The 23,149-nt window shown below is 42.3% G+C and overlaps 2 protein-coding genes and 2 pseudogenes across 7 annotated transcripts in view; 2 read left to right on the top strand and 2 right to left on the bottom strand.

Annotated features, from left to right (window-relative positions):
• The window catches only part of LOC311105498 (endothelial cell-selective adhesion molecule-like), a 76,941-nt gene extending 69,385 nt beyond the window's left edge, over positions 1–7,556 (top strand). The window contains exons 5-7 of the mRNA XM_084147667.1: positions 5,832–5,954; positions 6,049–6,175; positions 6,391–7,556. Coding sequence (XP_084003793.1) covers positions 5,832–5,954; positions 6,049–6,175; positions 6,391–7,372 — 1,232 coding nt within the window. The 3' untranslated portion in view covers positions 7,373–7,556. The remainder of the gene's footprint in view (positions 1–5,831; positions 5,955–6,048; positions 6,176–6,390) is intronic.
• A 912-nt stretch (positions 7,557–8,468) lies between these two features.
• Positions 8,469–14,562, bottom strand: LOC311105496 (isobutyryl-CoA dehydrogenase, mitochondrial-like; annotated as a pseudogene). The gene is made up of 9 exons (XR_014615854.1): positions 13,766–14,562; positions 11,452–11,552; positions 11,045–11,190; positions 10,799–10,883; positions 10,545–10,671; positions 10,277–10,374; positions 10,055–10,179; positions 9,465–9,535; positions 8,469–9,283 (listed from the first exon to the last, which is right to left on the bottom strand). The product of XR_014615854.1 is annotated as an isobutyryl-CoA dehydrogenase, mitochondrial-like (transcript).
• Positions 14,563–15,403: 841 nt separating this feature from the next.
• On the top strand, positions 15,404–18,050 carry LOC311106175 (thymocyte nuclear protein 1-like; annotated as a pseudogene). Its single transcript has 6 exons — positions 15,404–15,460; positions 15,579–15,641; positions 16,036–16,179; positions 16,267–16,355; positions 16,501–16,641; positions 18,037–18,050. The product of its transcript is annotated as a thymocyte nuclear protein 1-like (transcript).
• A 269-nt stretch (positions 18,051–18,319) lies between these two features.
• LOC311105494 (vacuolar protein sorting-associated protein 26B-like) lies at positions 18,320–22,232 on the bottom strand. 4 transcript variants are annotated; one of them, XR_014610268.1, is made up of 7 exons: positions 21,426–22,218; positions 21,063–21,219; positions 20,601–20,765; positions 20,241–20,416; positions 20,004–20,146; positions 19,211–19,781; positions 18,320–19,141 (listed from the first exon to the last, which is right to left on the bottom strand). XR_014610268.1 is itself a non-coding variant. In XM_084147664.1 (6 exons), exons 1-6 carry the CDS (start codon positions 21,646–21,648, stop codon positions 19,644–19,646), a joined length of 1,002 nt encoding a protein of 333 aa, XP_084003790.1. In that variant the 5' UTR covers positions 21,649–22,232; the 3' UTR covers positions 18,320–19,643. The 4 variants fall into 4 exon arrangements, 1 of the variants encoding a protein (XP_084003790.1); XR_014610269.1 differs by having other exon boundaries at positions 19,221–19,781; XR_014610270.1 differs by having other exon boundaries at positions 19,227–19,781.
• Positions 22,233–23,149: the final 917 nt, after the last annotated feature.

Here is a 23,149-nt window from a genome sequence, read left to right as displayed (position 1 = left end):
ATTGCCCGTATGCCCATGGAACAAGATATGTGATTTACAACACCATGTGAGTTGATCCTACCTAGAAACATTGAAGTTGTTTATATAAAAAATAGTCTGCTTATTTTAATTTCATTTTATTAAAAACCAAGCTTATGTAAATTATTATCGTTCGTAATGCTATATCAACCTAACTGCAAATGTAATCTTGCTTATTGAACATTTGGCATGTCCATGCATGGCTCGCACATGATGCAATGCAATTTAGCCTAATGTAGCCTATATAAGGTATTTTCTGCTTACGAAAGTGCTGTGTAAGATAAAGATTCCATATTGAAGCCAATTACCTACTTACAATGTAGACTGCATACATTTCCATCATATTTAGAAAAAAAACTAGATACATTTTTGCGATTGCCATTAGGGCCTATAAGGTCACTGTTGGTTTTAAAAAAAAAACTGTACTCCACAAATCACAATGGACTAAGACGAACATTCATGCCCTCCCACTGAATTAGAGTTCATGACAACACACAACGTCAAAGACTGTGCATGACTTGAAGCCACCACAAATTAGCTATTGAGTGGTCAAGCCCTCGCCACACCTACAACTTATTCATTCATCAAAAGCCAGCCCTTTTACGACAACTCCAAGTATTTCGTCCCGCCGGGAAAATAGCAACAATATTTCTGACACACCCCATGAGCTATTTTGGTTTGTCAAAATAGCGAGCTTCCCTCAATCAATCATGTCTCTCGCTTAATTCTAAGAAGCTGTGTTTCTGTTGTTCCCGGTCTCTACTTCTCTCCTGCCTCTGTCTCATCACTCTTTTCTTGCAAACTTTTGCAGCTATCAACTCCCTTGTAGGGGCTAGGGGTTGATGTCTTGCTTCCCTACTTAATCACTCTCTCTGCACCAGCCTTTCTTCTCTCGGTCACTCTCTCTGCCACTTTTCTCTCCTGCATGACCACAGAATGGAGAGCCTGCCCCTCGCCCTTGCTTGTTCTAGGGTTCATGGGTAAGGGTTTCACACATACACCCCCTAGCACACAGAAGCCTGTAGAGCCCCACAGCCTATATAATATTACAGCTCGCCAGTTTGTAGTCCTAAAAACGGGAAATGAGTTACCTCTGATTCGTTCAGCCATTCCTATGGGGGAAATTAATGGGGAAAGAATTAGGTTTTGGGATAAATGATAAATATAAGGTCTGAGGTTAACACAGGCATAGGAGATCTTATATGTTTTGTTCTATGCGATAATATCAGTCAGTTAACATGACCTTTATGAATTATGAAGCCTTTATGTGCAATAAGTGCTTGTTTTGATTACATACAGTGGGGAAAAAAGTATTTAGTCAGCCACCAATTGTGCAAGTTCTCCCACTTAAAAAGATGAGAGAGGCCTGTAATTTTCATCATAGGTACACGTCAACTATGACAGACAAAATGAGGAAAAGAAATCCAGAAAATCACATTGTAGGATTTTTTATGAATTTATTTGCAAATTATGGTGGAAAATAAGTATTTGGTCAATAACAAAAGTTTCTCAATACTTTGTTATATTCCCTTTGTTGGCAATGACACAGGTCAAACGTTTTCTGTAAGTCTTCACAAGGTTTTCACACACTGTTGCTGGTATTTTGGCCCATTCCTCCATGCAGATCTCCTCTAGAGCAGTGATGTTTTGGGGCTGTCGCTGGGCAACACGGACTTTCAACTCCCTCCAAAGATTTTCTATGGGGTTGAGATCTGGAGACTGGCTAGGCCACTCCAGGACCTTGAAATGCTTCTTACGAAGCCACTCCTTCGTTGCCCGGGCAGTGTGTTTGGGATCATTGTCATGCTGAAAGACCCAGCCACGTTTCATCTTCAATGCCCTTGCTGATGGAAGGAGGTTTTCACTCAAAATCTCACGATACATGGCCCCATTCATTCATTCTTTCTTTTACACGGATCAGTCGTCCTGGTCCCTTTGCAGAAAAACAGCCCCAACGCATGATGTTTCCACCTCCATGCTTCACAGTAGGTATGGTGTTCTTTGGATGCAACTCAGCATTCTTTGTCCTCCAAACACGACAAGTTTAGTTTTTACCAAAAAGTTCTATTTTGGTTTCATCTGACCATATGACATTCTCCCAATCCTCTTCTGGATCATTCAAATGCACTCTAGCAAACTTCAGACGGGCCTGGACATGTACTGGCTTAAGCAGGGGGACACGTCTGGCACTGCAGGATTTGAGTCCCTGGCGGCGTAGTGTGTTACTGATGGTAGGCTTTGTTACTTTGGTCCCAGCTCTCTGCAGGTCATTCACTAGGTCCCCCCGTGTGGTTCTGGGATTTTTGCTCACCGTTCTTGTGATCATTTTGACCCCACGGGGTGAGATCTTGCGTGGAGCCCCAGATCGAGGGAGATTATCAGTGGTCTTGTATGTCTTCCATTTCCTAATAATTGCTCCCACAGTTGATTTCTTCAAACCAAGCTGCTTACCTATTGCAGATTCAGTATTCCCAGCCTGGTGCAGGTCTACAATTTTTTGTTTCTGGTGTCCTTTGACAGCTCTTTGGTCTTGGCCATAGTGGAGTTTTGAGTGTGACTGTTTGAGGTTGTGGACAGGTGTCTTTTATACTGATAACAAGTTCAAACAGGTGCCATTAATACAAGGAACGAGTGAAGGGCAGAGGAGCCTCTTAAAGAAGAAGTTACAGGTCTGTGAGAGCCAGAAATCTTGCTTGTTTGTAGGTGACCAAATACTTATTTTCCACCATAATTTGCAAATAAATTCATTAAAAATCCTACAATGTGATTTTCTGGATTTTTTTCTTCTCAATTTGTCTGTCATAGTTGACGTGTACCTATGATGAAAATTACAGGCCTCTCTCATCTTTTTAAGTGGGAGAACTTGCACAATTGGTGGCTGACTAAATACTTTTTTTCCCCACTGTAAATGCTTCAACGTTCACAAACGTGGTGTTAGCTGTGTTTACCACAGACCTTAGTTTTGCTGTTTATCCAAAAAAAAAAAAAAAAAAAAAACATTCATCCCCCATAGGCTTTGGCCAATGAGCCATGGTGGAGTTTGTGCCTACAAAAAGACGCCATTGCTATTGCTCTCTATAATCTCACTGGTGTCACCCCATCCCCCCTGACCCCCCACTGGACAGACACAGCTGTAAAGTTGAACCTTTAGAAGAATTGTATGTTATTCATCCAAAAGCATGTCTTTGTTAATCCTCACCAATGACTTTGCCTTGTATACATCTGCATTGCCTTTATAAACTCAGTCGATCTGAGATGACATGTCTTTTTTTCCTTTGGTAATGATCAACTGATACGAGCCCTTGGCCCTTAGCCATTTGGCCTGGCCAGAAGATGAAACTACTTCATAACATAGCAACCACTATGCTGTAGGTTAACCTCTTCATAATATGCTCAAATAACACAATATAAAAGTATGAAAATCCACAGTAATCAATATGCAAAAATAAATGGTAAATTACTGTAAAGGCAACAATAGTCAAGTGGTGAAGGTAAAGGTAGGCTACATATCAAGGCCAGAGATAAAGACAAAGCCTTGACTTTCGCACAATGGCTTTCATTTGTCCTTTGCATCAAATGACAGACATTCAATGATTAAATCAAAACTAAGATTGCAAGGTGCAATTTGCTGCATTTGCTGAGGTCATTGAGTTTTGATTTAATCCATAATAAGTGTTTCGTTTTTGTGTTGTACATAGACTAAGATTGTTTCTTAACATTCTGAATATGTATGAAACATGAGAAGGTGCACAATTAACAATTGTCACAAATACTGTCAGTTTGATTGTGTGTTCTTGCATTCTTAGATCTTTCCTGTAGAAATGTTGGTGATAGTCACTTGCTACTGTAGTTAATTAGTACTGTAGTCAGTATTACTGTAGTTATTTCATGGTTTGATTTCAGTGTATTTTGATCAGTACAATACTTTCTTGGTATATAGAGATTGGTGATGTCAGATCACCTACATGTCTGTCTTTGGATCTTGATTGCAGTGCAATTTTGAGAATCTGCCATGTTTAAGAATGAGCTGATCTGTCGTTAATCTAAAGCAATTATGTCTGGTTCCTCTCGTCTGAGTTACTAATGGCAGGTGCTTATTGAACACACCTACAGGCACATCCATCTGGCACACCAAATCACTGTCAGGCCAAGTACTTAGTATAGTTGTATTGAATCCTCATTACCGCAAATTATATCTCCCCAAGAGGCATTGTTTACTCTGAAATGGAAAGTATGAGTTAGCAGTAGCACCGTTGCGTTGTGGAGTCTGTGTGCTTTGCTTGCTTAATGATTTGCCCCCACCCTCCCAGAGAGAACAGCAGATGGTGCATGCTAAGGTTATCAAACAAGAATCCCAGCCAGTAGTTCACTCCTAGACTTTGGGACAGGGAAAAACAGCTGTTTGTCGCAATGAAAATTTAGGACAGAGGACATCGTACACCATAGTTTATTTATAGGACTTTCTAGTCTGGTTATTAGTAAAGGTACTGACATCATATTGTGAACTTTAGCTTCTCTACTTGAGCTGAGCTGGTTGAGTCACTGGGTTGCTTTGATTCTCCATTTATGAAATTCATCAGGATATATATATTTGTTTTCCCCCTTGATCCTTTATATTGGTATATATGGGTGGAGGCTCCAGCCACCCAAGTCGGACTGTTCTCTCTGCTACTGCACGGCAAGCGGTACCGATGCACCAAGTCTGGAACCAACAGGACCCTGAACAGCTACCACCCCCAAGCCATAAGACTGCTAAATAGTTAACCAAATAGCATTGACCCCACTTTGCACTAACTCTTTTGACTCATCACATATTCTGCTGCTACTGCTTATTATCTATCCTGTTGCCTAGTCACTTTACCCCTACCTATATGTACATATATACCTCAATTACCGCATACCCCTGCACATTGACTCGGTACTGGTACCCTGTGTAATAAGTTATCGTTACTCATTGTGTATTTATTCCTCGTTATCTTTCTATGATTTATCTATTTTTCTCTCTGCATTGTTGGAAAGGGCAAGTAAGTAAGCATTTCACTGTTAGTCTACACCTGTTGTTTATGACGCATGTGACAAATAACATTTGATTTGATTTGTAAACACATCTGATGAAAATATTCTCTCATGTGACGTTTCCAATCGGATTTTGAGAGGATTTGCTTGGTAAGAGCTGCCCCTCGTGTTTATTATTCTCTAGTGTCCCCGGTGTTACATACTTAGAATAGAGCATCCCCACGCCAGCTATGACAAGTGGATCACAACAACTAGGATTATGTAAACTGAGGAAGTCCAGCTGTGAAAAGCCACAGGTTCTGATTCATCATTGTGGAGATTCCTTGTCCGGTGTTTAACCATTTGCTAGTGATGTCTCCATATAACCTCATTATTTATGCCCGGGACAGAAAGGAGTGATATCATCAAAGAGGATCTGTACTGGTATAAAGAAAACCAACAGCCCATCCCACTGGGCACATACTGGTTGAATCAACATTGTTTCCACGTCATGTTGAACCAACGTGGAATAGACATTGAATTGACGATGTGCCCAGTGGGATGTGACTCCCTGGGACCAGGTACCCCTCAATCCTTATAGCTTCGGAACCAAGAGAGTATTGTACTTAGTAGAGTGTGTAGTCTAATTATGTTTGTATACATACTGTAGCTACCCTTGTGTTACCTAGTGTAACTGTCTACATTACTGTAGAAGGAGATTTCGTATGAAAGGTATATAACATTCTGTGCACTGTACATCATAAACATGTTCATGTACTGTAGAGGCAAGAGTGTGTAACACTGTCTTTCTCTTTCAGATGAGAGGCAAGGCACCCTCAGGCTGAGTAACCTCACTAAGAGCATGTCAGGGAAATATGTGTGCCGAGCTAGCAACACTGCTGGCTCTGACACTTGCTCTATCAACCTGGAGGTCTTCACCTGTACGTATAGCAAAGGAACACACACAATTTCATACTAGTATTTACAGACTGCTCTTGTTTCCTGTTTGAATCCTCTCTGTGTCCTCTTCCACAGCCTCTAATGCTGGAACCATTGTTGCTGCTACTCTGGGGTCCATCGTGGGACTGGTAGCCATCATACTCTTCCTCATCTTCATACTGAGGAGGAGAGACCACGAAGAGGAGATGGCCAATGATATCAAGTGAGATTTTGTCTGTGTTCGTTATCTGAAAAAAGGGTGCAGTTGTTAAACGTCACGGGATGTATAACTAATAGTACTCTACCATGGATGATGCAGGTGTTCTAATTCGGTTTCTGCAGGTTGGTGGTTGGAGGATGTGTGTAGCATGTGATATGATCTTAGTTGGTGGTTTCTCATTGGCTGGCTGTCTGTCTCTGTCTGTCTATCCATCACAGGGAGGATGCCCAGGCACCCAAGCGTGTTTCCTGGGCAAAGAGTGGCACAGGCTCAGACATCCTCTCCAAAAATGGGACGCTGTGCTCCATAGACATGAGCCCCCATCTGCGAGACCCCCAGCAGCCCAACAACTTCCACTACCCCTACCCCACTGCCCCGGTCTGTGACACAGGCTCTGTGCTCAACGCCTACCGCCTTCGGCCTGGAGAGCCCAACCCTCTGCAGGGCCTCCCAGGGTACATCAGTGGCACACCTCCACCCGGGCACACCAGACCCCACTGTGTTGCTAACAACATTGATGCCACCTCTCCACACGGGCACAGTCAACCCCCCAGTTCTAACCACATCGGTGGGGCTCCACCCCCTGGCCACACCCGGCCCCTCAGCACTAGGATCATTGTTGACACCCCTCCCTATGGGTTCAATGAACCCCCCAGTTCTAACCGTGTTGGTGTCACCTCTCCACATGGGTTCAGTGAACCCCCCAGTTCTAACCATGTTGGTGTCACCTCTCCACATGGGTTCAGTCAACCCCCCAGTTCTAACCATGTTGGTGTCACCTCTCCACATGGGTTCAGTCAACCCCCCAGTTCTAACCATGTTGGTGTCACCTCTCCACATAAGCACAGTCGACCCCCAAGTTTTAACAAAATCGGTGCCTCCTCTCCACATGGGCACAGCAGACCACCGAGTTCGAACCACATTGGTGGCAGAGCTCCACACAGGCACAGCAGACCTCACAGTTCCAACCACAGCCGACCCACCAGCATCAGTAGCATGCCTCACTATGGACACAGCAGATCCTCCAGTTCCAACGGTGCACCACCCCATTCCCCACCTGGCCACATGGTCACAGACCCCGACAAGACTGAGGGGGCCCAGCCCCAGGTGCCACACTCTCTCACCTCGCCCATCAGATCCGCCACCCTGGCCCGTATGGGTGCTGTGCCCGCTCAGAGCCAGGCTGGATCACTGGTATAGCCCACTGGAGGGTATCCTGTTTTACTATTGAGCACAAAAAACTGAAGCAAATGGATAAAGACTTCCTCAAAGGAAGACTGCATAGAGGAGAGGATTTGCTAGGAATTAAACTCTTTTTTTTTTATTGCAATCGTTCAAAATAAGTAGAATAAAGAGCTCATGCTAAAGAAGGCACTTGTTGAATCTACGGTATTCAAGTCTGCACAAGTTCAGACTTACTTGATTTGTTTTTATTCTTTTTGCTGTTTAAATCTTTTTTGCTAAATATGTTTTTGCTTTTATATGCCATGCTCAGATTCTTTAAGGTTAAAACAAGGCCTATTCTCTAAGGCCACAAACATTTTTTATGGAAGAAGTTGTTTGTGAAGAGGTTGTTGAATCGGTATATTTGACAGTTGTATGACTTATAAACATTTTACATATAATGTATATATGAAATATTGACATTGATAAGCGAGGTGTTGTCTGGAGAGAACGTATGCTCATCAACTCACAACACCATCATGCTGACACTAAGCATATTACTGCTCATAGAGATGTGTTAAACATTTAACTTCACACACACACACACCTGATATACAGTAAAGCACACTCCCTTAGTCCTCCTGGACAATGTTTTTCTCAGGCCAACTGTTCATGTTGAGTTGTGTTTCACTCCAGTAAAACTGCCCATACATGCTCTACCCAGGTATTTGATAGAATTTCAATACTGGCAATGATGTTTAAAGACAAAGCGTCGACCCATACTTGTACATGTGTGTATCTAATAAGAACAACTTACAGAATATTCATGCAATTTTATCACATTTATGTACACTGAGAATATATTACTAACCTCAATTAGGTAGCTGGAATGTATAATTCATCGATAATGGTAGGCTATAATGTTCATGTTCATGTTCAATGGCTGAGATATCTGGGTTTTAAATATTCTTCCCTTAACAAAGGTTCTTAAAGGCCCTGTGCAGTCAAAAATGTGATTTTCCTGTGTTTTGAGGTTGGAATAATACTGTGAAATTGTGAAAATTATAATGGCAGTTTAGTTTAAGAGCGGTTTGAAATTCTTGCTTGAGAAATTGCTCATTGCTACAAAAGAAAGAATTGTACCATTTTAATTGAAAACAATCACAGCAAGGTAAATAATTGTTATCCAGAAGTCAACAGCTGCATTGGACCTTTTAAAACTTTTCAATAAACATGGTTCTGATCATAATGCAGTACCAAACATTGAGCACCAAATATTATAGTACACACACGTACATGAAACCTCGGTCATCCAACCCGCCTAGATACATTTAATTTAGTGTTTCCTACATTCTATAAAAAAATATTAGTTTTATGATTAAACAGAAATTGTATCCTGAGAACCAAACTTGTTCATGTTTCAAATGTTGCCATCATAACTGAATACACATGAAAGGCCACTTTGTGCAGGAGAGGCCGTGATGTCATCAAACTAATCATCTGACAGAATGTTAAGTGCAAGACAACCAAAAACCTTCACCCCAATACTAACACTTATTAACCACAAAATACAGCATGGAGAAATATTACATTTCTAATATGGTTCCACTTCCATATCTCTCAATGAGCAGCTGTTATTTAAAACCCCTACATTTAATTCCACGCAAACAGGAAAGGAGGACCTAATGACGGCTTTAGCCTATAGTAATCTCAAAAACAAAACTCGCTTGAAACAAAGCATAAAACTGCTATAGTATTTCCCCCTTTAAAAAGAGGGGAGTTCAAGACACTTGAGGGATCCAGTCAGTCAAACACCACACGATGGCTGCCACCACACCATCCCTTTAAGACAGGAGAAAGTAAATTTTTGGACAGCCCATGGCATTACATTTATCCAGACTGACAGTAAACTTCTAGCAATTATCATCCGCATCACTTCATTTGTTCCTGAAAGAGAGAATATAAAAGGGTAAAACATCAGTAATTTGTCAATGCAACAACAGTGACTAGTGATCACAAGTTTATAAAGATGTGCATTGCCATTAAAATACTGATAACCATCTATGTTATAAAGCACAATTTCACAAGGACAGCTTTGTCGTGGTAAGAGAGATGTGTGTGTACATACCCTCCAGTATCTGGTGTACTCTGATGTCCCGGACAAACTGCTGAACAGTATCCACCATGGTTACAGATCTGCTGAGAGAGGGCAGAGATACCGATGTGTGTGAGAGAGCTGTCCAGCTACATCTGATAGCTAGACGTCTACATCATTACCAGTGTGCAAGAGAAGACCACTTACTGTAAAACGTTGAGTCTCCAACAAGCACTGGTCTCTTAATGGTCGGGCATCGTTTCACATTTTAGCAAATAAACACTGGCCTATAATAAGCTCTGGGTCCCAAAAAAAAGTGTTGTCATGCATGCGCTGTCTGCATTTTGCAGGTCTGCTACAGTGGAATTTCACTGCATCGCTACCTTGCGATGAATGACTGATCCCTGCATGTCAAAACGCAAGTCTGCTGCAGTTGAAACAAATACACGCCCAGGCTAATAACTAGCTAATGGAAGTTTTACAGTAAATACTAAAATAACAGTATTCATTATAATAACTAGCTAATGGAAGTTTTACAGTAAATACTAAAATAACAGTATTCATTATTTTGGGGAGGATCTATCCTTAAGAGCCATTTTAAGAGAGAAAACTAATTGACTCACTTTGAAGCACTCGTCAGTGACAAAGAGTTGGCCATGGAGCAGAGGGAAACAGCATCAGACCTGCCCTCCTGCAGCACCAACAGACGCAACGCCACTAGCTTGGTTGCCATCTCAAACTGCAGGAACTACAGAAGGAACCCAGAGGGAAACCGTCAAGAAACACAGTATCAAATGGCCTATTGGATTACTAAAGGTATGTTGTAGACCTGATGGGATGTTTACCTGGTTGTTGGAGAAGGTCTCTCCAAACTGCCTGCGTACTAACAGGTGATCTCTCGCCAGCTGTACACATGCATAGGCTGCCCCAAGAGAACAAGAGGCTGCAGGCAGATAAACCACAGTAATTTAATGTATCAGACACCTGAGCCTTGGTTGTGTTTTCAAAACGAGTGAAGTAAATGGGTTAAGCAAAACCGACTTGAGAAAAATATATAGATGGCCATCAAATAACAAACCATTGAAACAAAAGGTACATCTGGTGCCATCTCACCAATATTGATCCTGCCTCCGTTCAGGCCTCTTATAGCGATGTTAAAGCTCTGACCCAGTCGACTGGTCACTGGGACGTGGCAGGCCTCTAAGATCACTGCTCTGGTTGGTTGAGAGTTCCATCCTACCTGGAGAGAGAGAATAGAAGCCTCCGTTGGAGAATCACTGCACCCCTCTGGGCATCAACACAACTATGACTCAACTATGCCCCCTGGTGGGCATGGCTTCACTTAGACGTGGAAATGAACTACAGACCATGTAAGTTTGTAGGCTCCTGCTTTACAGTACTTCTCCCTCTGCTCAGTGTTGCCAAAAGGTGTCAATCATCCAGTTACATATGCTGCACAGAAATGAGCATCTATTAAAGAACACCCCATACTTACACCAAACATCACACATAGACAATTGACTAGATATTAATTGAAAGCAGGGGTATCTCTTGAGCAGACACTTTTGAGAGGTTGAATGTTGTGGTGATTGCTGGCACTTGCCAGGCCTTACTTGTGAATGCTGATGTAGGCCGTGGTGCTGACGCAGCCTGTCGATAAGGCCTCAAAGATGACCGAGGTGTCCAGGCGAGACAGGCCAGATCCCCCCCCAAACCCCAGCTGGGCAGCCTTACGCATGGTCTCCACCGGGAAGATTTCCTGAACAATGAAAGTTGCTTTTTACGTTCAAACAAATGCCCTCACACAAAAAGGGGTTTAGTGATTTCAGAGGAGGCTGGTGGTAGGAGCTATAGGAAGACAGGCTATTTTTAATGGTATAAATGGAAAGGAGTCAAACATGTAGTTTCCATATGTTTGATACCGTTCCATTTATTCCATTGATATGTATGGGTTGAAAGGGAGTCAGATGTTAAAGTACCTCAAAAATATAGCTAAACAAGCTGCACTGCACAGTAATACCTTTTCATCTCACTTGGCCATGTGTGGAGACATTTCATTGGCTGCGAAGTCAAAGGCCATTTTCTGAAACTGCTTCTGTTCATCACTGAGGCCATGAGCAGCTGCAAGGAGGGAGTTAAGAATAGAGTCATGCAGGGCACATACTGCATAAAGCCTAGTGGTGTAAGATAATGGTAGTACTGTAGAGTAAGGCAAAATGACCAGAATCATTTTAAACACTTTTTCACATGAAGAGAAATTGTTGAAACAACCATTGAACATGTGACACACATCACACTTGCCCTTACATCACATATGTCAAGTCGCTATATTTAGCAAGTATTCATACCCCTCTAGCGACACATTTTCAAAAAAGCGACTAGCGACTTTTTCTGGTGTTATTGGAGACTTTTGGAGACTCTGACATGAAAGCGCGTATCGTTCTTACTCTTCTCAACGAGCAGCGGGTGCTGCCGTGGGCCCCACCCGTCCCAAAGCACTCACAGGCGGCCCAGTCCTCGCGGAGCAGTCCCTCCCAGCTGCAGTCAGAGCACGATGTTCACCCCTCCGCGTCCAGACTGCAAATGAATTGCGCATGCGGGAAGCTACCGTTGGCTGATCCCGCCCTGGCTTCTTCTTCTTCTTACATTTTAGTCATTTAGCAGACGCTCTTATCCAGAGCAACTTACAGTTAGTGAGTGCATACATTTTCATACTGGCCCCCCGTGGGAAACGAACCCACAACCCTGGCGTTGCAAGCGCCATGCTCTACAAACTGAGCTACAGGGGACTTCAATGAGGTTTAACAGCGGTTGGCATCCAATTTGTTGCATTACCGCCACCTACTAGCCTGGAGTACAACTCCCTTATCTTTCCTTGAAAAATTTAATAAAACAAAGCAAAGAAATATCCTACCATCTAACACCACTCACACCTTCAACACGACAACTAATAATTAACCCCACCCTTCTCCACTATTTAAATATACTCACTCCTACCTCATGCCCTCAACCTGAAATGATGGGACATCACCACTTAACACTCCCTGTAACTCTTCTGCTGTCAGGTCTCGCACACCCAAATACCTCTCTGCAGCTGCCACCACAACCTCAATTTTCTTCGATTTGCGTTCCATCCCTGCAGTACAATTAATAACCATTGCTATAAATGCTAAAAACCCAATCTTACTGAAACATATATCACTTGCTTGCCTATCCCACTGTACTGGTATATATCTCCTACTCTCACCACTCCCTTACCCTTGACCCCTCTTCCTCTACTTTCTTCACTGCCTCCACATATGACAACTTCTTCTCTACTCTTACCCTGGAAACCTCAACCTGCTTCTCTCGCACTGGACATGTCTGATCCCCAGCCCCATGGCCACCCCTACAATTAGCACATACCACCACTTTCCCCACTGCTTCACACTCCTCACACCTTGGAATCTCCCTCCTACATACTGCTGCCACATGCCCATAAGTTTGACACCTGTAACATCGTAATGTACTCGGCACATAAGCTCGCACAAGATAACTTATATATCCTAAATACATTTTCAAAACTCAAAAGAACAGACAATGACTCTTCTGTTTCCCCACTCTCGCCACCCTGTTTACGTCACACCAAACGACGAGCATCACACACACTGGGAATTTTCTCCTTCAGTTGATCCACTTTTACATTCACTGCTACCCCAGTAATCACTCCTCTCAATGGCACCCTTTTCCTAAGAGCGAAACAATTCACAATTCTTTCCCCCATTTGTTTAACTCTGAGCGCCTTCTCCCTCTGCCCAACAAAACACAAACAATTATCACTAGACCACTTCTGGTTACCCTCACCGATTCCACTATAGCCAACGCTTTTTTCACCCATCTTGAAACCACAAATGGATCAGCCAAAAGGCAAGAATCCACTTTTTCCACAAACTTCATTCCTACTGTCACAGACTCCTCTTTATCCTGACCCTCTGTGCAAGCCTCTGGCTCTGAGCACTTCACCACACCTACCACCTCCGATACTTCACCCTCTTCCATTTCTACTCCTGTCTTCAGCTCACTTTGCTTACATTTCCTACCACTCTTCAACAAACCTTCTCCCCGCCATTTTTTACCGACTCAACCTCACAGTCTTCCTCCCCCTCTCTCTTAGACCTCCTCTGCCTCTCTTTTTCCCTCCATTCCTCCTCATTCATCCAAGTATACGTCTCCTTATGATAACACTGCATTTCTCCTGACCAATATCTATTTCTTGCCTTCTCAAAGGACTCAATTTTCCCCCTCCTTTCCCTTCCGGCGTCTATTCTATCCTCAGCCTCACAGTCCACAATTACCTCTTCATTGCTCCCTCCGGCATCTATTCTATCCTCTGGATCTTGGCCTGCGTCTTCCATCTGAAAAAATTTGGTCCGCCACATAGTCCCCAATCGCCCGACGTCATTCCTGATTCCGGTCTTCCACCCGCCCGGATGTAAATGTAAAACATTAAAAAAAACAAGAATCGACAGAAGAAAGTTCATTTGTAGTTCTAAACATATTTAGGGGGTTTTCTACTCACTTTTTGTCTCTTCCACGGCGTTATTCCACTCTCCTACAGCATCCATCACAATTACATGCACATGGCCAATTATGCAAATTAGGCGATGACGTCATTTAGCGACTTCTAGCTACTCTTAGGACAGCCAATAGCTACTTTCCTTACTGAGGAGTTGGCAACACTGACGATATGGAGTATCACTTGACCACCAGAGGTTGTTACATAGCTAGTATAACGTTAGTTGTTTCTGTCTAAAACTCTCACGTTACCAGCAGAGTATGACTAACTAGTACTTAGGTAGTAATGTATTGCTGGAAAATGGACACTTAGTAATGAAAAACAAAACACTATATGCAGTCTGTTACCGACTAGTCAGCTAAAGTTAGCTAGTTTAGCGAGCTATTCTGCGCATCCCAACTAGCTAACGCGTCAGATGGCTAGTAGTGCAAGTTCGCATTACTCTAACGATTTTGAACTCCAAAAGATGGAGTTTACGGTCAATGCATGAAGCTATTCCTCGTCTCTGTGTGCTGATAGATATTAAACGGCGACTTCTGCAGATGCATGAACTCAGTCTAGCAACTCTAGAGAACGTTCCCACGGCCGCCATGTTCGTCACTGGTGATATCACGCTGCTGCTGTAGGGAAATGTAGTGCGATTGTGTAGTTCTTGGTTAGTTTTCTTCTGTGCTTTTTCAGGAAAAGGCACATTTTCCCTCGTAATTTCATTAACCACCGAAATATACCCTAAGGTCAATTGCTTGCATAAACCATAGACATTAAGGGGACCTAAACAGAGAAATCAAACTAAAGCTAATTATTTCTACATCACGTGCCTTCGACATACGTCACTAGCGCGGGAGTTTTTCATCATTCAGGGACCTTCCTTTTGCAGTGTTACATTTTAGTCATTTAGCAGACGTTCTTATCCAGAGCGATTTACAGTTAGTGAGTGCATACATTTTCATACTGCCCCCCCGTGGGACTCGAACCCACAACCTTGGCGTTGCAAACGCCATGCTCTACCAACTGAGCTACACGGGGGACCCAGTGTTCTGAGTTTTATGGTTTCGACCAGTTCGATTTGCATCTTTATAACATACGAATAAGTAAAAATGTAATCCTCCGCATAATTATCTGATTTAATGAAATACGTTCTTTATTTGCTGTAAATCAAATGTCACACACACAGAATGGTTAGGGATCATTGGAATGGTACTTGAAGGTTCTAGTTCTTCCAAGCCAACCAACGCCAACAACTATTTATTCATTTCTCAGACATTGCACCTAAAATGAGAACCCGTGGAACCACAAGAACACTACAATCCAGTAAGTAAAAGCATTCACATTTCTGTGGAATGAATGACATGCAATTGCAAGGTTTTTCACACTCACTTTACTACCACTATGAATTGATTTTCGAATGGCTATTAATATGTGCATGTATTCTATGTACTGTTACCCAGGCAAGAGACACAAAATAGTGCCCACAGTGAGGACTCCCCATTGGAGGTTGGTCAGGCAGTCCAGGGGGAAGAGGAAAGCTTCAGGTTCAGGGAAGACTGGAAAAGAGGAGTTCAAAGGGAGAAAAATCACCTGAATGACCACAGTACTGTCACTGGCTGATGAAGTCAGAGCCAGAGAGCTGCTTTGAAAATTGCATAGATGTCAAGGTATTCTGTTCTCCTTAATAATAGGATGGTGTCATCTGTTTCAAAACCTGTTGTTGCTCAATAATGATGTCTTGTTCAGGATAAATTCTATCTAGGCTATTCCATGTCACAGTTGTTACCAACTCAGAGGCTTTGTGGTTAATGAGTCCACCCTTAGATTGGAAGGTCCACTGTCAAGTCATACCAAAGACTCAAAAAAGGGGACCCGATGCATCTGCTTGGCTTTCAGCATTAAGGAGATGGATTGGGTGTAAGGCCCTGCGGCAGACTAGAATCCTGTTTAGGGGGTACACTTTTACATCAAGCTGCCTAACGATATACAGAAACAGGAGATAGGCTCCTGCCCTATGGGTCGTTATGGCTTGTTAAGGCTTACTTACTTACTATGTCACAGTTTGGGATCGAGGATCTGAAGACTCTTCCCAACCAAACTGGGTGTTGGGATGGTGTTCGGAACTACCAGGCCTGTAAAGAGGGGCAGCATGCGTTCTTCTACCACAGCAACTGCAAGGAGCCTGGAATATCTGGAGTTATGAAGGTGAGCCTCTACCTCTTCCTATTTCTGTTGGTAATATACACTCTGTGTTTCAGGTATGGTGCCTCTTACCTGCTTTCTCTTTTCCAGATTGTAAAGGAGTCTTATGTGGACCACACGGTTTGAAAGATGTCCATTACTACACCTCCAGCAAGGCAGACAACCCCAAATGGAGTATGGTATGAACGGTTTCATGTTTACATTTGTTTGTGTTCCAAATGGCTTGAGATCAAGATACATCACTGATATGTAACAGTCTTTTTATCACAATCCAATTTAGACCGTACTAGTGCTCTGCTGGCTTGTTTCATGTTTGACTGCCAGGTTGATGTCCAGTTTGAGAGGATGTTGAAGGACTTCATTCCTCTGTCTGACTTGAAGACCCACCTGCAGCACAAGGCGGGCCCCTGAATGGCATGGCTCTCTTCACCAGGGCCAGGCTGTCTTTCCAGCCCCTCACCAGTGGTACGTGGAGATCAGTGACACTGAATAATATGGTTATCAAATCAAATCAAATCTTATTTGTCACATGTGCCGAATACAACAGGTGTAGACCTTACAGTGAAATGCTTACTTACAAGCCCTTAACCAACAATGCAGTTTTAAGAAAAATGTTTTTTTTTAAACAACTTATCAAGAAAAATAGAAAAGTTATTAAAGAGTAGCAGTAAAATAACAGTAGCAAGGCTATATACAGGGTACAGAGTCAATGTGCGGGGGCACAGGTTAGTTGAGGTAATATGTACATGTAGGTAGAGGTAACGTGACTATGCATAGATAATAAACAGAGTAGCAGCAGCGTAAAAGAGGGGGTGGGGGACAATGCAAATAGTCCGGGTAGCCATTTGATTAGCTGTTCAGGAGTCTTATGGCTTGGGGGTAGAAGCTGTTAAGAGGCCTTTTGGACCTAGACTTGGCGCTCCGGTACTGCTTGCCGTGCGGTAGCAGAGAGAACAGTCTATGACTAGGATGGCTGGAGTCCTTGGCAATTTTTAGGGCCTTCGTCTGACACCGCCTGGTATAGAGGTCCTGGTTGGCAGGAAGCTTGGCCCCAGTGATGTACTGGGCCATACGCACTACCCTCTGTAGTGCCTTGCGGTCTGAGGTCGAGCAGTTGCCATACCAGGCTGTGATGAAACCAGTCAGGATGCTCTCGATGGTGCAGCTGTATAACTTTTTGAGGATCTGAGGACCCATTCCAAATCTTTTCAGTCTCCTGAGGGGGAATATGCTTTGTTGTGCCCTCTTCACAACTGTCTTGGTGTGTTTGGACCATGATAGTTTGTTGGCGATGTGGACACCAAGGAACTTGAAGCTCTCGACCTGCTCCACTAAAGCCCTGTCGATGAGAATGGGGGCGTGCTCGGTCCTCCTTTTCCTGTTGTCCACAATCATCTCCTTTATCTTGATCACGTTGAGGGAGAGGTTGTTATCCTGGCACCACAACGCCAGGTCTCTGACCTCCTCCCTATAGGCTGTCTCATCGTTGTTGGTGATCAGGCCTACCACTGTTTTGCCGTCGGCAAACTTAATGATGGTGTTGAAGTCGTGCTTGGCCATGAGTCATGGGTGAACAGGGAGTACAGGAGGGGACTGAGCACGCACCCCTGAGAGGCCCCCGTGTTGAGGATCAGCGCGGCAGATGTGTTGTTACCTACCCTTACCACCTTGGGGCGGCCTGTCAGGAAGTCCAGGATCCAGTTGCAGAGCTCTCCACCTCAGTAAAATCATATTTTCATCTCAGAGGAATTTGAGTTTGGAAGACAAAGACCCACTGTGAAGATTTGGACAAGATGGCCTGGAGAGAATAGTTTTCCTGTCTTGTGTATGATGCTGCTGCTGCTAATATGTTTCCTGTAGGTGAGGTCTATTGAACCATTGTGCATGTATTGAATGGAAATTGTCTCAAGGTTTCTGTGTTTGTCAGACACCCTGGAGTTTATTTCTAATATTAAATATGTTTATATTATTAAGACAGTTAATGTGTTTTCCTTCACTGTCTAAAGGGGATCATTTCGGTCTAAACATGCAACATTTGCCTTTACCCTTGGAAATTAAATCAATCATTCCATCAGTCCATTGAAATATTTATCAGGTGCACACAACTTATTTCTATACTAAAACGAGTCTGTGGATAACAATGCATTTGGCATCAATTTATTTCAGTTTTGGGGAAAGGGGCTATAGATTAGTAATTTGCAGAGCACAAAAAAATAGAGGAAAACCTCAGGCTAAAAGAAGTGTGTTAAATGTATTGAGGCAACAGGATTTCATTTGCTAGATAGATACACTTAGGCACAACATTTCAAGTCTCTAACATGGACGATACAGAATACTTCTTACTATCGGACCTCAAATACAAGCACTTAAAATCCCTGCCTAACTATTGAATGCTTAGGTAAAGCATGTGAATGGAATGGTCATATTGTGGCACCGTCGGTATGCTATTCACTGTATATGACGGTTTAACGGCATAAGAGGGTGAGAGATTTCTATAGCTCTTATTTGCAGGACTTTAAAATTAATGGGTTAGTAATACTTTATCCAGCCCTCTCACTCAACAAAGAAATTAGACAACACTTCCAACGCTATAGAAACCTTCCATTGATCTCACTGTGCAATCATTACACAAGGACTGAGAGGAGAATGTGTATGTTGAGGAGCAACAGATACATACATCTGTGCAAAGATAACATTTCAGATTTCATTATGACAGGCCACATTAAAATGTCAGGAATGCATTTGACTGGGTATGGAATGTTTTCAAAATGCATCACTGTTACTCATGACTTCAACTCCCTATGACAATACAGTGTTGTATACGGAGTTAGAATCCATTCATATATAAAGCTAAAGCTAGAAATATATTTTGTGACAAAGAAAGTTAATCATTTGAAGATGACAGATAACAGGGTATAATTATGCAATAAGGCCAGAGGTGTGGTATATGGCTAATATACCATGGCTAAGGGCTGTTTTACGCACGACGCAACGCGGAGTACCTGGACACAGCCCTTAGCCGTGGTATATTGGCTATATATCACAAACACCCAAGGTGCCTTATTGCTATTATAAACTGGTTACCAACATAATTAGAGCAGTAAAAATGTTTTGTCATACCCATGGTATACGGTCTGATATACCATGGCGGTCAGCCAATAAGCATTCAGGGCTCGAACCACCCAGTTTATAATATTCAATTTTTAAGGTATCAAGTGGCCGGCTTTACTTTCACTGGATATGTGTGTTGATGATGAGGGAGTTGACCTGCAGCGGAATTTTAGGCCCCTGTAATGCCTCATGCAGGCTTCTTTTTCACTTCCCTTCATCCTTCCTTTATCCCTTTATTCAGCAGCCCTAATAAACAGAGGGCTACTTTATCAGTGATCATGTGAGCTGACAGGTGCCCCCCACTACTTTTCCGCAGACACTGCCAGTCTTTGTGAGGAGAATGAGTGGAGGCAGCTTTAGCCGCTGTCCTCCCTCGCCGCCTTCTCCAGAGCACTCTCCGAACTGGCTGAGCCCTCGAACCGCTGGGCTCCGATGGTGGCCTGGGTCGACATGCTCTTCCTCACCACATCCCCTTTCCTCCACAGTGTGATTTCCTGGTGGAGAAGGAAGTGGTCATGAGCTCATTGTCTTAATCACTAAAGCATTTCCATAGGGACACATTTACTGCTAGATAGGAATGCAATATATAATGTGCAGCACAGTGAACAGTGGATACACCATGTTGAACCTGACACCTGATAAATTCCCTCTAAGGGCACACCATTTCATCTGGGATCACTGCTAACAGTTAAACATCAGAAGCTACTGTTCTGTACCTGTTGTTTGAAGTAGCGTCTCTCCTCCTCATCAATCAGCACCAGGTTAAGGTAGTAACGCACAGAGAACTTCTTATTGATGTCTCGCATGGTAGGGGTCATCTCATAGCCAGCCAGAAACAACCGGATTGGAATTGACTCTCCTTAAACATAATTAAAACACTCAGTCAGACCTGATAGGTAGTTTGAGCATTGCCATTTTCAAAAGCATACAATCTACTTCACTATATCCTTTACCTCGGACAGGAGCTCCATCCATGATCTCATATTTGGCAATGGTGTCATTTTCATGGTATACACTAGGACCGGTGCCAGTTGTCTCCCGTTTGATGATGTCAATCTCCATGTGCTTGATCTTAATCCGCACCAGCAGGAAGTAGATCTTACCCACAATGACGTCTTTCAGGTGGTACCTGTGGAAGACAGGAGAGATCGTCACAGGGCTGCTCTGCCACAAAGACAATTAGTCAAAGGAAAGGTTCTAAGCTACAATGATTTCTGCATGTTCCTGTGACTAGGAGTGGTGTTATTTTGTAAATTGAGTAAAAAATTGAGGTGATTGAGGGTATTGAAGAAATTAATCTCTTTCAGTTTTACTTGGATTTGTTGTACTCAAACTCAATGTGGAGACAGTCTTCGATCCCAACTTCCATTTTTATTGACGAGTTGAGCTCTGGGTACGTGCTGAGTGTGTGCACCACGATATCCATCTCTTTACTGATGTCATTCAGTCTCCTGCTCACCGTAGCGCGCAGAAAATACCTGCAAGTACAACCAACAGACACTGAGCAAACCTCTAATCTCAACAGATGTCATCCAACAACATATCCTCATTGCATCCTGAGGCTATAAAAGAAGATGGTCATGATCATAACCAGTAATCATGATTTGTGTGTGTAATGCAAGACATTGAGCATGTGAAGCCCACAAACATTACTCTTGCTGAGGAAGTAGTGCTAGGCATGTGACCGACGGGTCAAAGGGGAACTCGGGTTAAAGAGTGAGCCATAAAGTAATAGTTATTTTGGCAGAGAATGTTCAGGCTGCATGTTTCCTTACCTTAGCTTCACATTCTGGCCTGTGTAGGACTCATAGGGCTTCTCAACATGGGTGAACTCAAAGTCGAAGGTCTGTGACTGAGTAAGCTCACCAGGCCTTGCCAGATCTTTCACCAGGGAGACAAACTCATGATGGTTTCCCCTGTCGTAGTACAGCTCTGTGAAGGAAGGACAGGTATACACTTCAGACATTCAAAGAAAGACATCGCAACAGAATCAATATCTCATAGAAGAATGCATCTAGGCCTATTGGCACATATGACACTACTGTTGTTGATCAAAAAGTCCAACATAAGGGGCCATTGTATTTATTATGATTCGTTTGGAATAGATGCCACTGCATTAAACTAAGAAGAACACTCACCAATTTGGCCTACAAATTCGATTTTGATCCCTTGATGTTCTAGTCTTTTCCCAGGGTTCTTCAGTGTAACGTTGACCTTTCCAGCCACAGTCTCCCCGTCATAAAATAGGAAATATTTGTCCTTCTTCCCATCTTCAGTCTTATGTTCAGCCTTCTTTCTCGTCTCAGCATCAGTCAGAACTACATCAATTTCTGCACTTTGGCCAAAACTGAAGAAACTCATGCTTGTGTTCTTTTCTGTGTCGTTTTAGGAACAAGGTTAAGATTGATCGGATCTGAACAGATCTTTTAAGACCAATTTAGGTGACACTTTCAGTGTGACCTATTTCTTACTGAAGTGAATTCAGTCGTTCATTCGAAATGACGGAAAGTGCAAAAACACCAACTTGTTTGTTACCAGCAATGATCACAAAGGTAGTAATTCTGCTTCTAGTCTGCGCATGCAGATGGGAGGTCTGGAAAAATATGCAAACGTTAGCGTTATTTTACCTTTATATTTATTCTCAAATTCAATTGAATTCAATTACATACAGCACCATGTCTTCGTATCCCTATCGATGAAGCCTAAATACTACAAAACATGTCGCATGGTGATATCCCCAAACACTGAAGGTTGTTGCGTTTCCCTCGAACTCAAGATGTATACGTCATTCATCGACACCGATTAACAATGTGGTGAGCCTTGATTGTTTCCTTTAGAATGTTATTCGCGTTAAACTGTTCAATTGTATCTTTCCTGAAATAGCATAATGTTGCAAGCAATCATTTCCTATGTTGTTGCACTTCCGGGGTTGTCTGGTTGACTGCATTATTTTTCAAAATAAAAGTTCAACTCTTCTGTAGTAATTTGCAAATAAAAAGTCCCAACAATACAGTAAATACAGTTACTAATGTTATTTATGTATTTATTGACAAAATGAAGTAAGCATAACAGAATCCATTACTTGCACTACAACGAATCAACAATTCACATTTTACAACAGTTCCTGAGTAGTGTTATTTTACAAAGTATATAAATTAAAAAATAACCATATCAATGTTTCAAAAAGTCATTTAACAATTTCAATTTGAAACATGTTTAATACTTATGTATTGTTACTGATAAAAATGTATGTGTAGACATTTGTTTCTAACAAAGTTTTATTGCCTGTACATCCATTAATATTGTATATTGTGTTCATAAAGAAAATACAGTTAATTCTGAGTCAAAACTGGACAATATGTCCAATATTCATAAAATAAGTAATTAGTAAGCACAGAAGGTCACTTATACACAGACGCGGCACTCTGAAAAAATCATAATTACTTGATCTAATCATAATAATACATTTGAACTTGCAGCATTATACTGTATAACTTTAATATGTTTCTTAGTTATTCTGAACGCAGAGAATAAAGTTAGTTGGCTTTTTTAAGCACAATAGACAGTTTCATTGTGCCCCTTGACTCTGCATGTAACAGATTATCAGCTTTTTATACATGCCCCACTCATTGTCTGTCTGTCTGTATGTATATATAAATATTGACACAACCTACCTTCATATTAACATAAACTAGTCTAGCTTGCATTCAGAGGTTATGCAAGACTGTTTTTTTAAAACAGGTTTGTTGTACTTTGTAGACATTTTAGGATGTAAAAAACATTGTCTAAAAACAGTATGGGTGAATGTTCCAGCATCAGTTATTATTATCAGTTAAGATGAACATGTTGGTGGAAGTTCAAA

This window comes from Coregonus lavaretus (assembly GCF_964263955.1).
Source record: "Coregonus lavaretus genome assembly, chromosome: 30".
NCBI classification, from domain to species: domain Eukaryota; kingdom Metazoa; phylum Chordata; class Actinopteri; order Salmoniformes; family Salmonidae; genus Coregonus; species Coregonus lavaretus.
This window is presented reverse-complemented; position numbering and strand designations above follow the sequence as displayed.